Here is a 16,271-nt window from a genome sequence, read left to right on the forward strand (position 1 = left end):
GCGCTTACCATGGCAACGATGAATCTGGCAACCCAAATATCCCCCTGGCAGGAGCCCATTACCCGGTGCTTTCATCTTCTCTAGCGACCCTCTAATTCAACCCTGTCTCGTGTCTTTTTATTTTTAGAACCACCTCTCACGGGGGTTTTTGCGGGTGTTTTTATAATAGCCAATCATAAGAGAGCTGTGTTCCTCTATTGTTATACGTCACATGTAGGCCACACGATTTTATTTTAATAATGGCGGAAAGCGGAAGGCTCCTGCCCCCTGGGTAATAATCTACAGGTTTGAACAAAGGGGTTTTTCATTTTCAGCTTTACTTCACTTTCCAATAAGGTACTGATGTCGTTATTGACTATGTTGGGACTTGATGATAGTGTTCGGAAATGTTCAGTGATCTAGAAATCTTCAATTTAAGCTTATAGTTGGTCACGGGTCTTGGGGAACTGATGTTCGCTCCCTAGGAAGTTGAAGGTATCAAAGGTAAAGTCTGCATACGAGCCAAGTGGCCCATCAGGCCGGAGCTTATCTCGGTTTCTGTTGCATGAAGCGACTAGGAGTATTTCTACTCCTCTCTGGATGGGATGCTAGTCCATCGCAGAGCTACCCCTAGCATAGAATTTGCCAGTACTCATTTATACACCTGGGTGGAGCGAGGCACTATGAGAGTAAAGTGTCTTGCCTCAGAACACAACGCAATGACCCCGGCAAGGGCTCGAACCTAGGAGGACCGCTGGATGCGGAATCGAGCGCACCGAGCCATGAGGTCTCCCAGAATATCACAATTAAAGATATTGATTGAATATTTATTACATCTGATTTACTGAGTACACAATATTTTTATCTTATTAACATGAAGAATCATAACAAAGTCTCAAAATTAAGTTAATAAATGGCGGGTACTTTGATGCAATGATTAGCGCCTCTCATATTAGAGACGTACAAGGGGGGGATGCCAACCCCTCTTCCATAGGGTTTTTCAAAGTTTTGAAAAGACAATTTGTTCTAAGGGGGTGAAACTTTCAGTAGCTGTTCATTATTCCTTGGCAGAAATTTTGATAAGTCAATTGTGTGACCATAATTTTTGACGTTGCCATGTCAACCACAAATTTCATGTAGCTTTGGCCTAAAATCAACCATTTTGACATAATTTTGTATTTTTTGTTGCAGTTTTCTTCATCAGATTGCAGAAATACGTCAATTTGTACATTTCATAAGCATTCTGGTTTGATTTTGTACTAGTTTCTGTTGTTTCTTGACTTTTTAAGAAAATAGTAAAATCCAAGATGGCGGGTCAAATGACGTAATTTGACGTAGTATGACGTCACAACCAACAATTATGGTATAACATTTTTGTAGAGCAAACCCAGGGCTATCTAATCAAGGTAAATTTCTTTTTCTGTGCTTTAGCAGAACGAAAACCAAAGGGCGGCGGGGTGGTGGTTTTTACTAGACAGTAATTCCCCCTCTTGTCCCACGGTAGGGGTATGAGTTAGCCTGCACTTACGTTTTCGATAACACTTTTAAAACTCTTTGAAAACGGTTATTGATAAGAATTCATGACACAGAATATATAAGAATATATAAGAATTAAGAACTTTGCCGCTTACTAAACTTAAGCGGGAATGGTATCACGGCGCACCATGGAAAGGTTGGGTACAATAACGTGAAGTTGACAAAACTGTGTTCTGATTGGCTCTATTTTCTATGGCATAGTATAAACAGCCTATCTATTTAGACACTATAGCCACATGACGGAAAAATTGACATATGGATTCAATCATAATACCGAGCAAACTAATTCTACCAAGCTGGTGATGACAGTGTAGTTTAGTAAGATGTATCTTAACATGCCTAGAATTGCCTTAAATCGCCCAAAAAAGGCCTCATGTCGCCAAACGCCAAACGGACAGCGATTTTAGGTCTTGTTAACTTATCGAGATGGACAAGAGTTGCCGTGAGACAAGGTCGCATCGGTTCGTTTTCTTCGCCACAGGTTACACACCGTTTTCTATATGGATCGCTTTTGAATTGTTATCTGAGATGAAGGAAAGTTACTGCAGCTCTAATCTATCGAAACAGCAACTGTGAATATTCAGTTACACTGAGGATGAAAGTTTTCTCCTTAAAGTGCCACTGAAACGAAATTTTCGTATGTGAGATTTTTGCTTAGTAATAAAGTTTCAACCTTACTTGGAAACACTGCGGACTTTTTTTTCGCATACGGTAAGCGAAAACTGCTTTTTCAGCCGTTCGAAGTTGGCTGGTTAAGCCCAAAATTGGCGGCCATCTTGGCGCGGCCAAAACAGCCTAGTGACGTCACTGGTTGTATTACTCTCATGTCGCGCTGAAAATTTAGAGTGATTATGGGAGAAGAGAATACTGTTCGAAGCCCCCCAAAAAACATCTTAAGGACATCTCAGAGCTGTAAAGCAGATAATAACAGTAGCCTTAGACAAGAAGAGGTGGAGAGTCGATCCTGGGGCTTTTCAGTCTATTTAATTGGATATTTGCAGGATATTTTATGTAAGCAAGCAAACGAGTGGGAGTTCTTGGATCGCAAAATGATCGGGACTCTTGGTGAAATGGCCACCACTCAATTAAACAATATCTACACTCATAAAGTAAAAAAGACATGAAAACAAGAGAAAGCGGCTTTTGAAATTATTATCCGGACTGCTGCTGCACGAATCGCAGCAACAACGCTTCGAGTTTCGAGTCGCTTCGCTTCGAGGAAACCGGACGCTTTGTGAGTTTCACCGCGGACGAGATTGTGCTACAGTGGCCTTTAGTCCAGTTGCATCTGTTACACCCTACAAGTTATGAAATCAGCAACAATTTAAGAAACCCTCTTCTTTTATGTGAGGGAGCGAATTTAAACTATAAAGGTAAACTAAGCTGCCATGACCCTACAGGTATGTTTTCAGGAAACGAGAGAAAGCGTGACAATGTCGACGGCGAAAGATGATATATGCAAATTAGTTCAAATTCTGTTTAATAAACCTTCGAAAGGAGTGTAAACTAGTGACGTTTTAACGAATTGCTTTGAATTTGGATACCATTAAATGAAGATCATAGACATAAGTATGTGCTAAAGAACTCAAAGTAATCCATCGACCGTGAAATATTGCAATTGGGAGATACGTGTAAAAGAGAAGCGAAATTCCCGCTTTGTTTACACTGATACGTATGCGGCAATAAAGCAAACCCTGCTGCGGATCACAATTTTCAAAGATACATTTTGTCTACCACAAGAACTCTCACTTATTAGTATCATAAAAAGATGCCTTCTGTGTGCAAAGAAGTACTCGACTCAAAGCTTGTGGACCGTTAATAACTTCGTGATTGTGCGGATGGCTGATGCGCTTACGGCTTTTACTGCAGTAAAGTTGCCGAGGATATATTCGAACCTTGTGTAATAGACCTTAGATAAACGTGAGAATCCAAATTTCAGAACCAGGCTGAAAACAGACGACGAAATATCGTGTTTAGGCTTTAGGAAGTGATATAAAAGTTGCCACACTCGTCTTCGAGATCTCCAATCGAGTACTCAAGATGTTCGAAAAGTAACTGAGCTGTTCTAATCTGTAGCATTTATTTTGGTGAATCTACACTCTTTGGCGCCCTCCAACGTTCATGATATGTATTTCCTGTCAAAACTGGACAGAAATTATAAGGTAGAAAACTAGCAGGTATCGACAATATGAAAAATAGACTTAATAAATCAAGTGAAAACAAGAGAGAATCTATAGCGCTTCTTGCGTGAATACAACCAGTGACGTCACAAGGTCCTTAAATTCGGTTCCAGAGCCCGGACACAGTTTTGCTCCAAAAAGTCGATTTCAGCAGCTAAAAAAAGCACTTTCCGTTAGGATTTGACAGAAATAAAGTTCACCATTATTTTAAGCACGTTTGAAACTACAAATTGGGCTAATAAAAGAGAGTACGAAAATTTCGTTTCAGTGGCACTTTAAAAATATTTCGTGGGGCTTAGCAAGCCGGTGAACACAATCTACAAAAATGGCTTCATCGCACGAAGCTGATCTTGTCATGCGAGGTTGCATGCACAGCTGACGCCTGCTATTTTTATTTGAATTTGAAGGTCTGGAAAACAATTCCCTGAAGTTCTTATAACCTTCAGACAAATCACGCAACACTAACTGCTGGCTGAATTGCGTTCGGTTTTCTTATCTCTAACAACTCCAGAAGAGCCTTTCGTAACTGGAAAATTACGTCATTTCGTGAAGGTCAGAAAAGCCAGATTATGCTAGCAGTGCTAAATTGAGATAAAAAAATAAAAATCATGCTTGGTTTGATAAATCATGGCAAAAATTATGCTGGCAAAATCGACAAAAGCCTACAGGTTAAACCACTAAAACCGTTGGCGAATCAAGGTCAATCAAAGTAGCGAGTAGATGACCCGATTGCGACCAGACTCATCTTAGAATTGGTTCGGTTTTCCAAGAATTGGGGACGATCTCTGGCTGGTACGAACTGATCTACTTGGCAATAAGTTGATGTTGAGTACAAGGCATTTGCGTGATCTTGAGGAGTTGTGAAATCGTGAAGATGGCTGATTTTGCATCCTTGGCTAACCTGTTTCTTCTTCTGAGCATCACGGTACACCCGAGCGTTCAGGACAAAGGCACAACTCCCCGAATTAAAGAAATAGTGGTCGGTAGATGCTATGATTACCAATACAAAAAATTTGGCTCGAATTCAACAACTTGGAAGAACTGCAGTAAGATCTGGAACACGTTTCACGGGGCATTTGCTTACAAGAATCCTTGTAACTTAACCTTTGACGACTACAAGCCGTATTTTGACGAGGTTGGAATGGCGGAGATTTACAATAAGGTGAGGACTGACTTTGCAGATCTACATCGTGGGAATTATGTAAAGGTCGAAGCCCCTTGGGTTCCAAATTGTGCTGTAAGAAACCCTCGTTTACCGGTTACATCGATGGCGCGCTAATTGAGTATGTATTTTCAGTTCTAAAAATCCGCATACTATAAAGTCACAACCCGCATCGCTAACAGAAGTTGAACACATGTAAAAACATGAATAATCATCGCAGTTATGTACACAGCTTAAGCAGCTGTGAAAATAAAGTCTCAAAAATAATTCAGGCTTGAACGGGATTCGAACCCATGACCACTGCATGCCCACTGCATGGGAGCTGATCACGTTGTGAGTTCGTAATATACCCGTAAAGGGAGAAGAATTCAAGTGAATATATAAAAGATCACATATTTGAACTGTAAAGAAAGACGTTAAGACATTAATAATCAGCCTATACGAGACACATACGAGTATAACTAGTATTTACATCTATTCTCCATAATTTGCAAAATCCTAGTCGTGACAGTTCGCAAGGTTCTTGGAATTTTACTGATTTCATCCTCCGTCCGCTGTTTCGACATTTACCAAGAAACGTGGCCAACAAACTTAGCTTACAGCTTGTTCATAATAAAAATTATAAATTAGTGCTCCCTGTTTGCTTTAATGAATTGAACCACGAGCTATTTTCTATTTACTGCTTTAATATTTCCTGCTAACACAAAGTGAAACCCGTTTGTCACGCACATTCATCTGGACACATAAGCGAGATTCTTCTGTCACAATGTGAGGTTATCCAAGAGCGTAGAGAAGTATTTACTAAAGCATTCAGAAAATGCACTTAAATGGGTAAATGGTGTCCCCAATTATTTTTTTTTTAAGCTAAATACTATTGACACTTAAATAAAGTCATTCATTCACTCATTCATTCATTCATTCATTCATTCATTCATTCATTCATTCATTCATTCATTCGTTCGTTCGTCTGACAAAGACAAGGACCCTCAACAATTGGGTTCGTAATTTGTAAGGTCGGCACATTAGGGGACAAATGTATAAGCGAAGGAAATTGTTCTCCCCCGGAGACGTGTTGCAGCCACAGTTTCCCCGTGAGACATGCCCTTTGAATTTTATCACACCGCATCGTGTGCACCAGCTCGAAATTGTGTTCTATGCGTACAGCTGATGCACACAACCGGCCTTGTCCCCGCGCGTCACGTCCACTCAAAATGTCCCCTTAGTTAGTGCCGACCTCAATAATTATACCCGATGTAGTTTGTTTAGATTTTCCTTTGTTCTCCTCTTCCCTTCTTTCATAGAGCCTGTTTTGGTCAGGAACGTACAAAGCTGTGCATTCCTATTCAGAATTTGACGTGCGCTTCACAACCTTAGAAGACACCATGACTGGGTAAGGAAAGAGTTAACACCACTGAAATTCTTAAATGCTTTCGCATTGATATAAGTGATGGCTTCAGATAGCGAATTTAAATTAAAATTTCCATTGTATCTTCTTTTTCCTTGTACATGCTTATTTTCTGATTGAAGCTTTTTTCATGAGCACACTGACTGAGGCAGAGATAGACCAGAAAAGATGGGGTAGTGCATGGGGATGGGGGGTGGGGGATGGTTATTGGAATTTGAGAAAGAAGTGAGAAATTGATGTCCGATCGTTGTTTGTTTCTGGTTTTGTGTTGTTGTTTTCTAGATGGATCGTAAATGAATTGACCTTTTGTGGAAATGGAAACTTGTCTCGGAATACAACTGATGGCATTGACTACAATTCCTGTCCAAATTGGAGCAAGAAATGCGATTATACGACGCCTTTTTGGGGTCAAGCTTCTAGCATAGTAAGTTAAATAAAATATGTACAAAGGAAGTAGAATGTAAAAGTAAAAGCTTCACCCAAGATCTCTCTTAATTTTTTTTTTCGACTGAAATTTCAATAAGCGATACTTACTTGCTTCAGTCATACGGTCATAAACAGGTGTAATGTCAGTGGTATGACTGGAAACCGAGATTCAGTGAACCAATCAAAAAGCTAAAAATGCCTTTAACGAAGTTAATAATTAAATAATTAACCTTAATCAACTTCAGTTCAGTAAATAGCTACATGTAAAAGTAGCAAACGTGGGAAAGAGGGAACGATTTAACGATGAAACGAAAGAAAGAATGATCAACGAACTTATGAACAAACTAATGAACGAGCAGGTTGTAAAAATATTCCTAATCACTGCCGGATCTAATTTTGAATGTATAATTTTGTTTCAAAGTTTGCAGAGCATGCCCGAGGGATCGTACGAGTCATGGTGAATGGTTCCAGAGTTTCTCGAGAGGGAAATCATATTCCAGCTTATAAGAGAGACAGGTAAGAACGATGCATTTTAGGGACCTTTAGATACGGTTGAGTTCGACAACAATTTTTGAATTTCAAACCAGAGACATTTCCAGGGCCCTCGCTCTTCATGTTGGTTTTAATTAGAGAGGGTCGCTCATGGGATGTGATGGGTATGTGACCTGAAACGTTGACTCTGCATGGGCAACATTGCAAAGCTTCAGCTTTGTTCTAATTATGCTATGCATTAACTGGCAATTCAACAAACTTACAAGCAGTTTCTATTTTCCCTTTTATCTTTTCTCCAAGCTATTTTGGAAATTACGAGCTGCCAAGATTTCACGTGGAGAAAATTACCGAGCTGATGATCATCGTAATCCATACAATAAATGGGACGGAATAGTGAGTAAACACTTTAGTTTTCCAGCCAGCAAATTTTAGATCGTGTGGTCGTTTGATCGCTTGCTCATTGGTGTACGAGCTGGGAGAAGGGGGGGGGGGGGGGGGTCGAGGGGCCCCCAGCTACGGAAATTATGTGATTTTTCGGGCGAAACGCTATTGATTTGGGCAAAGACACTTGAAGAGTAAACACTGCAAAATAATGCTGTTTGCGTGATTTCCAAAACTCGTAAATGAAGTTTCTAGTTAGTAACTTTCTCTTGATGTTTTTTCTTCTAATACGTTTTTAGATCTTAGTAGGATTGAGGCTGTTGATAGGGTACGATTGATTGCTTATGTACAAAAACTTTTTTTGGAATTATTGCAGTTTCATTAGATGTGGGAATTGTGAAAGTTTTTTGTTTTTCATGCAATTTGAGTGCGTTTGCACCCCGATCTCAACAATCTCGTCTTCGGGCAAGGCGTAAATTTTTCGGGCAAGAGAGTCACCGCCACCCAAGTCCGAAGGTGCCCGTACGCCTATGCGCTTGCTTATGAAAACATATTGCACTTTTTTTTTACTCCCGCAAGTACTATACTCGCGCTATCATCGGAAAACACTGTTCATGTGACGTCATCATTTTCCAAAATAAAATACAAGTAAAAGATAAATATAAAGGAATTAATAAATAAATTATCACTTCCTCTGAAGTTTCAGTTTCATCAGATGCAAGACCCTTTCAAGACTTGACGTTTGGCAACGTTTAAGCCCTGCTGGGTTCCTCATTATGTAATAAAGCGTTTGAATTTCCAAGTTTATGCGTTGCGTGACATTAAAAGGCTCTCGAGTAGGTCAAAAGATTAGTTATTGCCCAAGTTTTTGCTTAATAAACAGTTCTTGCTTTAGAGGAAGTATTAATTTCAATGTGTCAGAGCTCTAAAGTAATAACTGTTCGTTTCGATGGCAAAACTCAATGGCAGATGTTTCTGTTACTTTACGGCCGCCATGTTGGTGCCTCCCGGAATGGCACCAACATTGCGTCTCCATACAAAGCTCTATAAGTTTGGGTCAAACACTTTTCTGAATTACGCGCGAATGAATAACCGCACAGACCTAAATCTTGGCGGGGTTGTTTATATATCAGTCATCTTTCACATCTCAGCTTCTTGACATAATTTATTGAATGGTTACGATTTTTATTTTTGATGGCATGACACTGCAAACCAGCCATCGCACTTCACCTTCTTGCAAAGCATTAAGGTCCCAGTAAGAAACCTTGCGCCAGTTGTGCAGAGGCATATATATTCCCGTTAAACTCACCAGAGAGATTTAAAGTAGATACTTCCTGTAAAATCTGTGTATGTTGTTTTACCTTTTGCCACGCAAAAAAGCACTCAAACACGTTGTTGAGGTCATAAATGTACAAAATCGCTTAGCGATTTAATACATTTTGATGGCAACGTTTTCCTCTTTTTGTTTTTGGAATTAATTAAGAGTCCCACATATAACAACGGGTTAGTCTCAAATTTTACATGGATCATATAACGAGGTCAAAATCAAAAGAATAAGTTGAAGAGCTGGTAAATTTCATCCGTCAACGTTTCCATATTTAATCGAATTAGCGAGGCAAAAATGATGATACTAAATCCAAATGTAACGAGAGCCTATTTTTGCTCTTGATCAGTTACAGAAGATGACACCCCTTCACTATAACTGCATTTCGATCATGGTTTCATTTAATGAAAATCTTACAAAAACGGCTCAGGCGAGCTTGCTGTAGATGTATATGTGTGCATTACATCAACACCCTGAACCATAAACAGTATACATTGTGTAACTAGGAAATTCACTGTTTCGCGTGTCTTCAAAGGTAACAATACTTGTGTGCCGAGAAAGGCGAGACTAAAATCGTTATATGATATAGATTATCCCATACTACATATATTATACAGATATAGACCCAATAATACTCGGCTACCTACAAGAGGGTTTAATTTTTGACTCGTTGTGTCGTTCACTGACATGTTTACAGTGAAAGGTGTGGGGAAGATTCTATCAAGCAGCTCCAGGATGACGCAACAAACATAGGAATACCCGTCAGTTGTCATGACGACCCGGAGTAAGAATTTATAACTCAGTTGTGTGTAATTTATTTGTCTTTGTTTTTGCTAACGTTTTTATGTGCCTCTCTCAACCACTTGTTTTACAACTGCAATTGGATGCAAAACCGTCCCCCCACTGACCCCCCTCCAAAGGGGAAAGAAAACAGGCAAAGACATAATGAATAAATACAAAAAATTGTTTTAAATGTTTCCTGGTCAATGCTAGGATGAAAAGCTCACTGTTATGGTTGTTTTTGTCTATTTCCTGTATACACCGTAGTTTCAAATTTTGGAATTAATAATATTTTTCTGCTGTCAGATGAGCGTGAGGTTTTCCGCTTTATCGTTTGCTATACGCTTTATCGTTTCCCACCTTTTTATTAGTGCTTTTCCCGGATACGGTTGCATTGTATTGTCCTGAAATTAAACGGAACTGAAGCAGCCGTTGATCTAGTTTCCATCCATCTCTATTTGGCAGTGACGTGCGCCATATTTTGTGCGCTGATCATCCGCTCTCTCGTGAATGTCTTTTTCTGAAGGAAGCTGGCTACAGGAACAGGACAATAATTCACTACAAAAATTGCAGGTTAGTTTTACCTTCTGTACATAGTGTAAGAGGCATGCAAAGGTCATATCTTAGCTTCTAAATTAAAGAAACTATTTTAATGTCAGTCTTAGTATCGATAGTTACACAGTGTAAGTGCGTGCACGATGGCTCTTGCGTTGATGGGCAAAGGAATTCGAAGCGCTCAGTCATTTATCATGATTGATGTTTGGTTACTATGATAATGCGTAGAGTGTAGTGTATGTTTGTATACCTACTCTGTTAGGCCCTGGGATTGAATCCTTTTAAGGACTCAGGCTAGAGAGATAGGTGGTCCGAATATAATAAATCTTAAAACTGGTGCACATAATTATGATCGTTTAATAAAACCAGCTTGATGTTGATTACTACTCATTGGCATGCCGGCCCACAATACAAAAAGGCAAGTAAAATACTGCCGTAAACAGATAGCCCTTAAGAAAAAAAAAAAAAAAAGAATTTAAAAAAGGGACAAACACTGTTAGTACAGACCAATTGAAAAATGATATCGGAAGATAGATGTCGATTGGTTTTCAGCTTAATTCATTATTTATTGTAAAGTCACCACAAAGCTAACAAATTGACGTCAGTTTTTCATGCGTCTGTCCTGTTATTGATCATGAATTTCGTCATAACATTGCTGTGGGTCCGCAGACTACTTTGACAATGTTATGACGAAATTCAGTGTCAATAGCAGGACAGACGCATGAAAAACTGACGTCAATTTGTTTTTTACAATAACAAATTCTCAAATTGTCCGCTTTCGCACTCGCTCTCGCTCGTTGGCGCATCGCATAAATTATAAATTCATGTGTCTGTCCGCTTATTGACAATAAAAATCAGCCAATGAGAGCACGAGAATTTCTTCAGTTATCGTAAAAAATATTATTGATATTTCTGACGTTAGTACTATAATCTATTTCTAGGAATCCAAAAGGGTTTGCCACCTCTGTAAAATCTTCACTGTTTTTGATTACTGCTGGTATCATGGCTGCAGTTTTGAATGCTGGAAATTCCAATTAACAATGGATTCGATGGAACTCAAATCAAAATGGGAAATAGTAGATCAGGGCAAACACTAGAGGCGTGAAGAAAAGAATTCGAACAGATCTAGTTTTTGATAGCCAAGGTGCTCACGTTGCTTAAGCAAAAAAATGCACATTCCCTTATATTTTAAAAAATTAGAAACATTTTAGTGGCAACTATGACGTAGTAAGTAAGCCAGATTTAACAAATTGACATCAGTTTTTCATGCGTCTGTCCTGTTATTGATGATGAATTTCGTCATAACATTGTCAAAGCTGTGGATCCGCAGACTACTTTGACAATGTTATGACGAAATTCATTGTCAATAACAGGACAGACTCATGAAAAACTGACGTCAATTTGTTTTTTACGACAGCAAATTGTCAAATTGTCAGTTCTCGCTCGTTGACGCATCGCATTAATTATAAATTCATGTGTCTGTCCGCTTATTGACAATGAAAATTAGCCAGTGAGCGCGCGAGAATTTCTGCAGTTGTCGTAAAAAGTGAGTTCGCAAGTACGTCGCGCGCTTGTTCCGTAGAAGCACGTGAGTGAGTTACATAGTGAGCGCTTTAAAATTAAGCAAGGACTTCCAGCACTGGAATTGAAACGAGTGATTGATAGCTATGATTCTAGTGACTCAGTAATCCTGACCCTCGCATGCGAGAGGCTTAGTGTCTCAGGGGCGAGGCTGTTAATTCTTCAAACGATTTCATATAAAATCCTACATGAGAGCAGTATGTTTTTTGCCCAACTAAAAGTTAATAATAATGTCTTACATGACCGTAATTTTAAAAGAACATTGAATGCTTTCTTTAATCTGTAAAGAAATTTCAAAGATTTCATGTCAGATGGATGAAAATCATCAACTGAATGGAAGAAAATGACCGACCCTAATTACATATTATGATAATCAGCTGCGTTAGTCGTCTATTTCAGTGTACAGTACGATTTTCAGTTTTGTAATGTGACCGATCGTGAAATAGTGTGGCAATATCCATGCAATTAGCTACCAAACATTTGTCACTACTACACTGTACGATCAAACTAAATATAATAAAGGTGATATTTAGCACTTGCTACCATTGTGTTTAGTTTATGTTTCTAGTTGTGTAATCAACTGAATTAGGGTTTCATTGGTTGACTAACTGATTGAGTGATCATTGACTGATTGATTATTCTGTCGTTCGATCGACTTTCGTGATTGACAAAAACTTGTTCTGGAGCTTTTCCCACATATTAAATTTATTGAAAGGGGCGGAAAAAACTCTTGCCCTTGCATGTACAAGGGAAAATTGCTCAGAACGAGTAGGTTGAAACCGATCACGACCAGTACCGACCCACCGACTGACCAGTATGGACCGACCGACCGACTGAACCGACCGACTCACCGACCGACCAGTACCGACCAACCGACCGACTGACCGACGGACCCGTAACGACCGACTGACCGACCGACCGACTGACCGACCGACCTACTGACCGACTGACTGAATGATTGTCCGTGAGTGTCTATGATAAAATCACCGAAATTAAAAACGATTGCTCTTTAATAACTCAAGATGGGAAGAGACAACGCTTGAGACCACATTGTTCGTTGTTTATTTAGCTTTCCTGAATTATTGCCTGTCAAAGCTAGCTTTCGGTCTTTTCTCTCAATTGTCTTACGCTTCTTTCAAAATCTCACACGTTTCTGCCTTCGTTAATGGTCTTGCATGATGGTGACTTGCGTGTGGGTCATTCCGTCATTTGCCCACTTGTATTCCCTTAATCAAACCGTACACCTTTGCGTAATTTTATCAGGCAGACATTTTCCAGTTTGGAAGTCCGACCAAAATCGTACCTTCGGGATTCTGGTTGCTTTTGGAAGCAGATCATGTTCTTAGATATTACCAGTGACTTCCCCCGTACCTTCTTACTCGCTCATTATTCCTTCATGTCCTGAGTAACGCTTTCAGCCTCATTTCCCAATCCCGAGTCGTGCGATTTGTCCTTTACAAGGATCTCGTTTTTCTTGCCCTCCTTCAGCCATTCGTTCATCCTCTTACCTGTGTACCATGGGTGATTCTTGATTCCCGAGATGTCAATTCTTTCGTTCTCGACACGAAGCATCTTTAAGATGAGATGTTTGGCTTCCTCGGAGACGTTCCGCTTCTTGGGAAAAACGACTGTCTTAGAGACCTGACAAGGCACAAAGTAGGCATAAGACCATAGCATTTCATAAAAGATTTCTGAAATAGTTAGTCTCAGTCAGGGTCGATCAAGACGGTATAAATTTTGTTACAACGCTCATTCAGGTTATAAAATAACTACTTGGTCTAAATCAAGCCTATGACTTACTTACAGCCACGATACTTGTGAAGACCCCGCCCGGAAAATGTGGTAGCGAGTTGTTCGATATTACGGGCCGCTTGGCCGGCAACGCTATACTGAAACACTGGAATGCATATTGAAAAAATACTGCATCATGCAGCAGAACTCAGTTGAAACAGCTAAAACATTTTCTACCGCTTCTAAACGGCACGAAGATTTTTTCTTTTTTTCAATCTCAAACGAGAATCGATTAGCCTAAATCAAGCAAATTAACTCAATTATAAGACAATGCAGTTTCTGTTACCTGTTCCATTAGCAATCTGAGGTTTGAGTCATCGTAAGGTAATTTTGCGCATAGCGTGGTGAACAGCACAACTCCCAGACTCCACACATCCGAACGAGTTCCATCGTATGCGATACCACGAAGAATTTCAGGCGGCGCGTAAGCGTAAGATCCACAGAACGTCATACTCAGCCTCCTTTTCCCTGTGTCGTACTCCATGGGCTGAGTCCTGGCAAAGCCAAAATCCGAAAGCAAGATGTTTTTGTTGCGATCCAATAAAATATTTTCGCATTTTAAATCTCTGTGCACTACGTCCAAACTATGAAGGTATTCCGAGGCGTCGACCAATTGATGAAAAAACTTGCGCGCTTCAGGCTCGCTAACCGGACCGTTCGTCTTGATGTAATCGAGCAAGTCGCCACCGTCCGCCATGTCCATAACAAGGTAAATTCGCGAGCTTGTTTCAATGGCTTCGTGAAGTCTAATGATGTTCGGATGACTGAGTTGTTTCATGACGGAGATCTCGCGAGGTAGAAATTTCGTAATGTAATCTTCAGGCGCCTTTTTCTTCAGGACGATCTTTATGGCCACCTGCCGCTTTAGTTTCTTGGAAAATGCCACTTTAACAACTGCGTAGGAACCTTTACCTAACGAATCTCCTAACACGTAGCCGTAAGCCGCCAGCACCTCGCCAGCGTGGTCCGGTGGTTCCTCGCGCGGCAGGTGAGGTAAGTAGTCGCTCGGTCGGGATCCTTGGTTTTCGCAGGTTTTTCTCTTTTCGTCGCCGTCCTCATTTTCGGGACTTGTTTGACTGTTGTCGGTGTTTCTTTCACAGTCGTCCGCCGCCTCGTGTTCTTGGTTTTCATTGGACGATGCCGACATGCGGCGAAAGTAGCGAAGAAAGCGCTGCAGTTTGCCGACTTCAGTGTAAAGTTATTTCCATGGGCGCAAGATTGGAATAATAAAAAAAAGGTGAAGTTGAAGAAAAATTAAATCATATTATTCAGCTGTTGTATCTGCGTTTGAGTTAACTCAAACGAATCCAGAGTTATAATTATTTTCTAAGTGGTTAATTTAGTTTCATGCGTCACATTAATTATTGGGCAGCAAATTTCTTTGGATTGTGATGTTCAAAGGAACTTACTTTTGCGAAAGGAAGCTTTTGATGGATCTAAGCAAGAAAAGTAAAACAAAGTGGCTTTAAATTATTTTAGAAAATAGTCCTAAGATAATACGCGCGCTGATTGGTTAAAAATCGTGTTTCTTTTAAACACTAGCTTATTCCCTCTCGATTTCTATCGCGCGATAGAAATCGAGGGGGAATAATCTAATTGTTTTAGTATAAAACTACTAGTCGTTCAAAACTTAATCTAAATCCTCTTCACAGACACTTCGAAAACGCCAAGAAGCGGCCGTCATTTTGTTAACAGGGGCACACTGCTAGGCTACTCACTATCTATCGCAGAATAGATGGTGAGTAGCGTAGCCAATCAGAGAAAGGAATTCATGATAGAACGCTAGTAGATTTACACTAAAACTCGATAGAAACACGGTACATGCTTGCTATTTCTTAAACACAATGCGCATCATTTTTTCAAAATCAACTTGGTCGCGCGCTCGACTTTACGATGGTTGACGTGACCGGTAGAATAATAACGCGTATTGCGTGACACAGCTTTTGTTTGTTTACGTACGGAACGACCATCAGCTATGTTAATTATTTTGTCCGTCTCGTTTGAAAACAGTCCACAAATAGAAAAGCTGTCTAATCAGCTAATTGCATGAAAATTCCTTAAGTTTTCTCCTGTGCAAATGACGAATAATTCCAGTGTTGTCACCCAAAGAATGTCTCGCAACAATTCAAGTAAATGGTTGAAATTTTACTTTACATACTCAAATACTTTATTCATTCCTGAGGCACAAACTGGACAAAAAGACGATTCGCTGGCGAGAATGGAGACGTAAAAGTTTCGTACATCACCTCTAGAAAACCTCACAACAAGACTATCGCTTATTTTTTCTCGTTACATGTTCGACTGCTTAAATTATTCGGAGTTTTAACTGAGTCAAAGTAATACATGTACACCGGGCTCTCAGTTACCTTAGTAGTCTTAGAAGGTCTCTCACCATCATGTATTCAGATGATTTCAACAGTTTTATACCTTACTGCTCGCAAAATATCAACAGTGTCGAGGTCATGATAAATTTAACCAGAAGGATCAGAATTTTCTACCACGCGCCCGGCGTCGGGTCCATGTGATCGCCGTATGTAATCTGGCAGTCTTTTGTGCGTATGATATGAAATAAATATTAAAAGGTCAAAAAACATTAAAAGCATTAAGGAAAAAAAATTAGATAGAAAGTTGGGGGGAAAAAAGGAAAAGGAAAAAAGAAAAGAAGAAAAGAAAAATAAG

General features: G+C 39.8%; 2 protein-coding genes across 2 annotated transcripts; one reads left to right on the forward strand and one right to left on the reverse strand.

Annotated features, from left to right (window-relative positions):
- Window positions 1-4,331: 4,331 nt before the first annotated feature.
- LOC145493883 (ADP-ribosyl cyclase/cyclic ADP-ribose hydrolase-like) lies at window positions 4,332-11,258 on the forward strand. The gene is made up of 8 exons (XM_081473363.1): window positions 4,332-4,857; window positions 6,159-6,247; window positions 6,545-6,686; window positions 7,110-7,204; window positions 7,481-7,573; window positions 9,583-9,669; window positions 10,131-10,238; window positions 11,162-11,258. Exons 1-8 carry the CDS (start codon window positions 4,570-4,572, stop codon window positions 11,256-11,258), a joined length of 999 nt encoding a protein of 332 aa, XP_081329489.1. The 5' UTR covers window positions 4,332-4,569.
- Window positions 11,259-12,941: 1,683 nt separating this feature from the next.
- On the reverse strand, window positions 12,942-14,883 carry LOC145493882 (testis-specific serine/threonine-protein kinase 3-like). Its single transcript, XM_081473361.1, has 2 exons — window positions 13,879-14,883; window positions 12,942-13,442 (listed from the first exon to the last, which is right to left on the reverse strand). The coding sequence occupies exons 1-2, from the start codon at window positions 14,737-14,739 to the stop codon at window positions 13,188-13,190; spliced, it is 1,116 nt and encodes a 371-aa protein (XP_081329487.1). The 5' UTR covers window positions 14,740-14,883; the 3' UTR covers window positions 12,942-13,187.
- Between the last annotated feature and the right edge of the window lie 1,388 nt (window positions 14,884-16,271).

Source organism: Orbicella franksi, chromosome 7 (genome assembly GCF_964199315.1).
Source record: "Orbicella franksi chromosome 7, jaOrbFran1.1, whole genome shotgun sequence".
Classification (NCBI taxonomy): Eukaryota; Metazoa; Cnidaria; class Anthozoa; order Scleractinia; family Merulinidae; genus Orbicella; species Orbicella franksi.

Bases quoted from the DNA above. Each gene is read 5' to 3' on its own strand.
- LOC145493882 (XM_081473361.1), bottom strand. From the start codon at position 14,739: ATGTCGGCATCGTCCAATGAAAACCAAGAACACGAGGCGGCGGACGAC. The intron at 13,443-13,878 runs GTAACAGAAACT...GTGCCTTGTCAG, and splicing joins TCAGATTGCTAATGGAACAG to GTCTCTAAGACAGTCGTTTT.
- LOC145493883 (XM_081473363.1), top strand. From the start codon at position 4,570: ATGGCTGATTTTGCATCCTTGGCTAACCTGTTTCTTCTTCTGAGCATC. The intron at 4,858-6,158 runs GTGAGGACTGAC...CTTCTTTCATAG, and splicing joins TGGCGGAGATTTACAATAAG to AGCCTGTTTTGGTCAGGAAC. The intron at 9,670-10,130 runs GTAAGAATTTAT...TCTATTTGGCAG, and splicing joins AGTTGTCATGACGACCCGGA to TGACGTGCGCCATATTTTGT.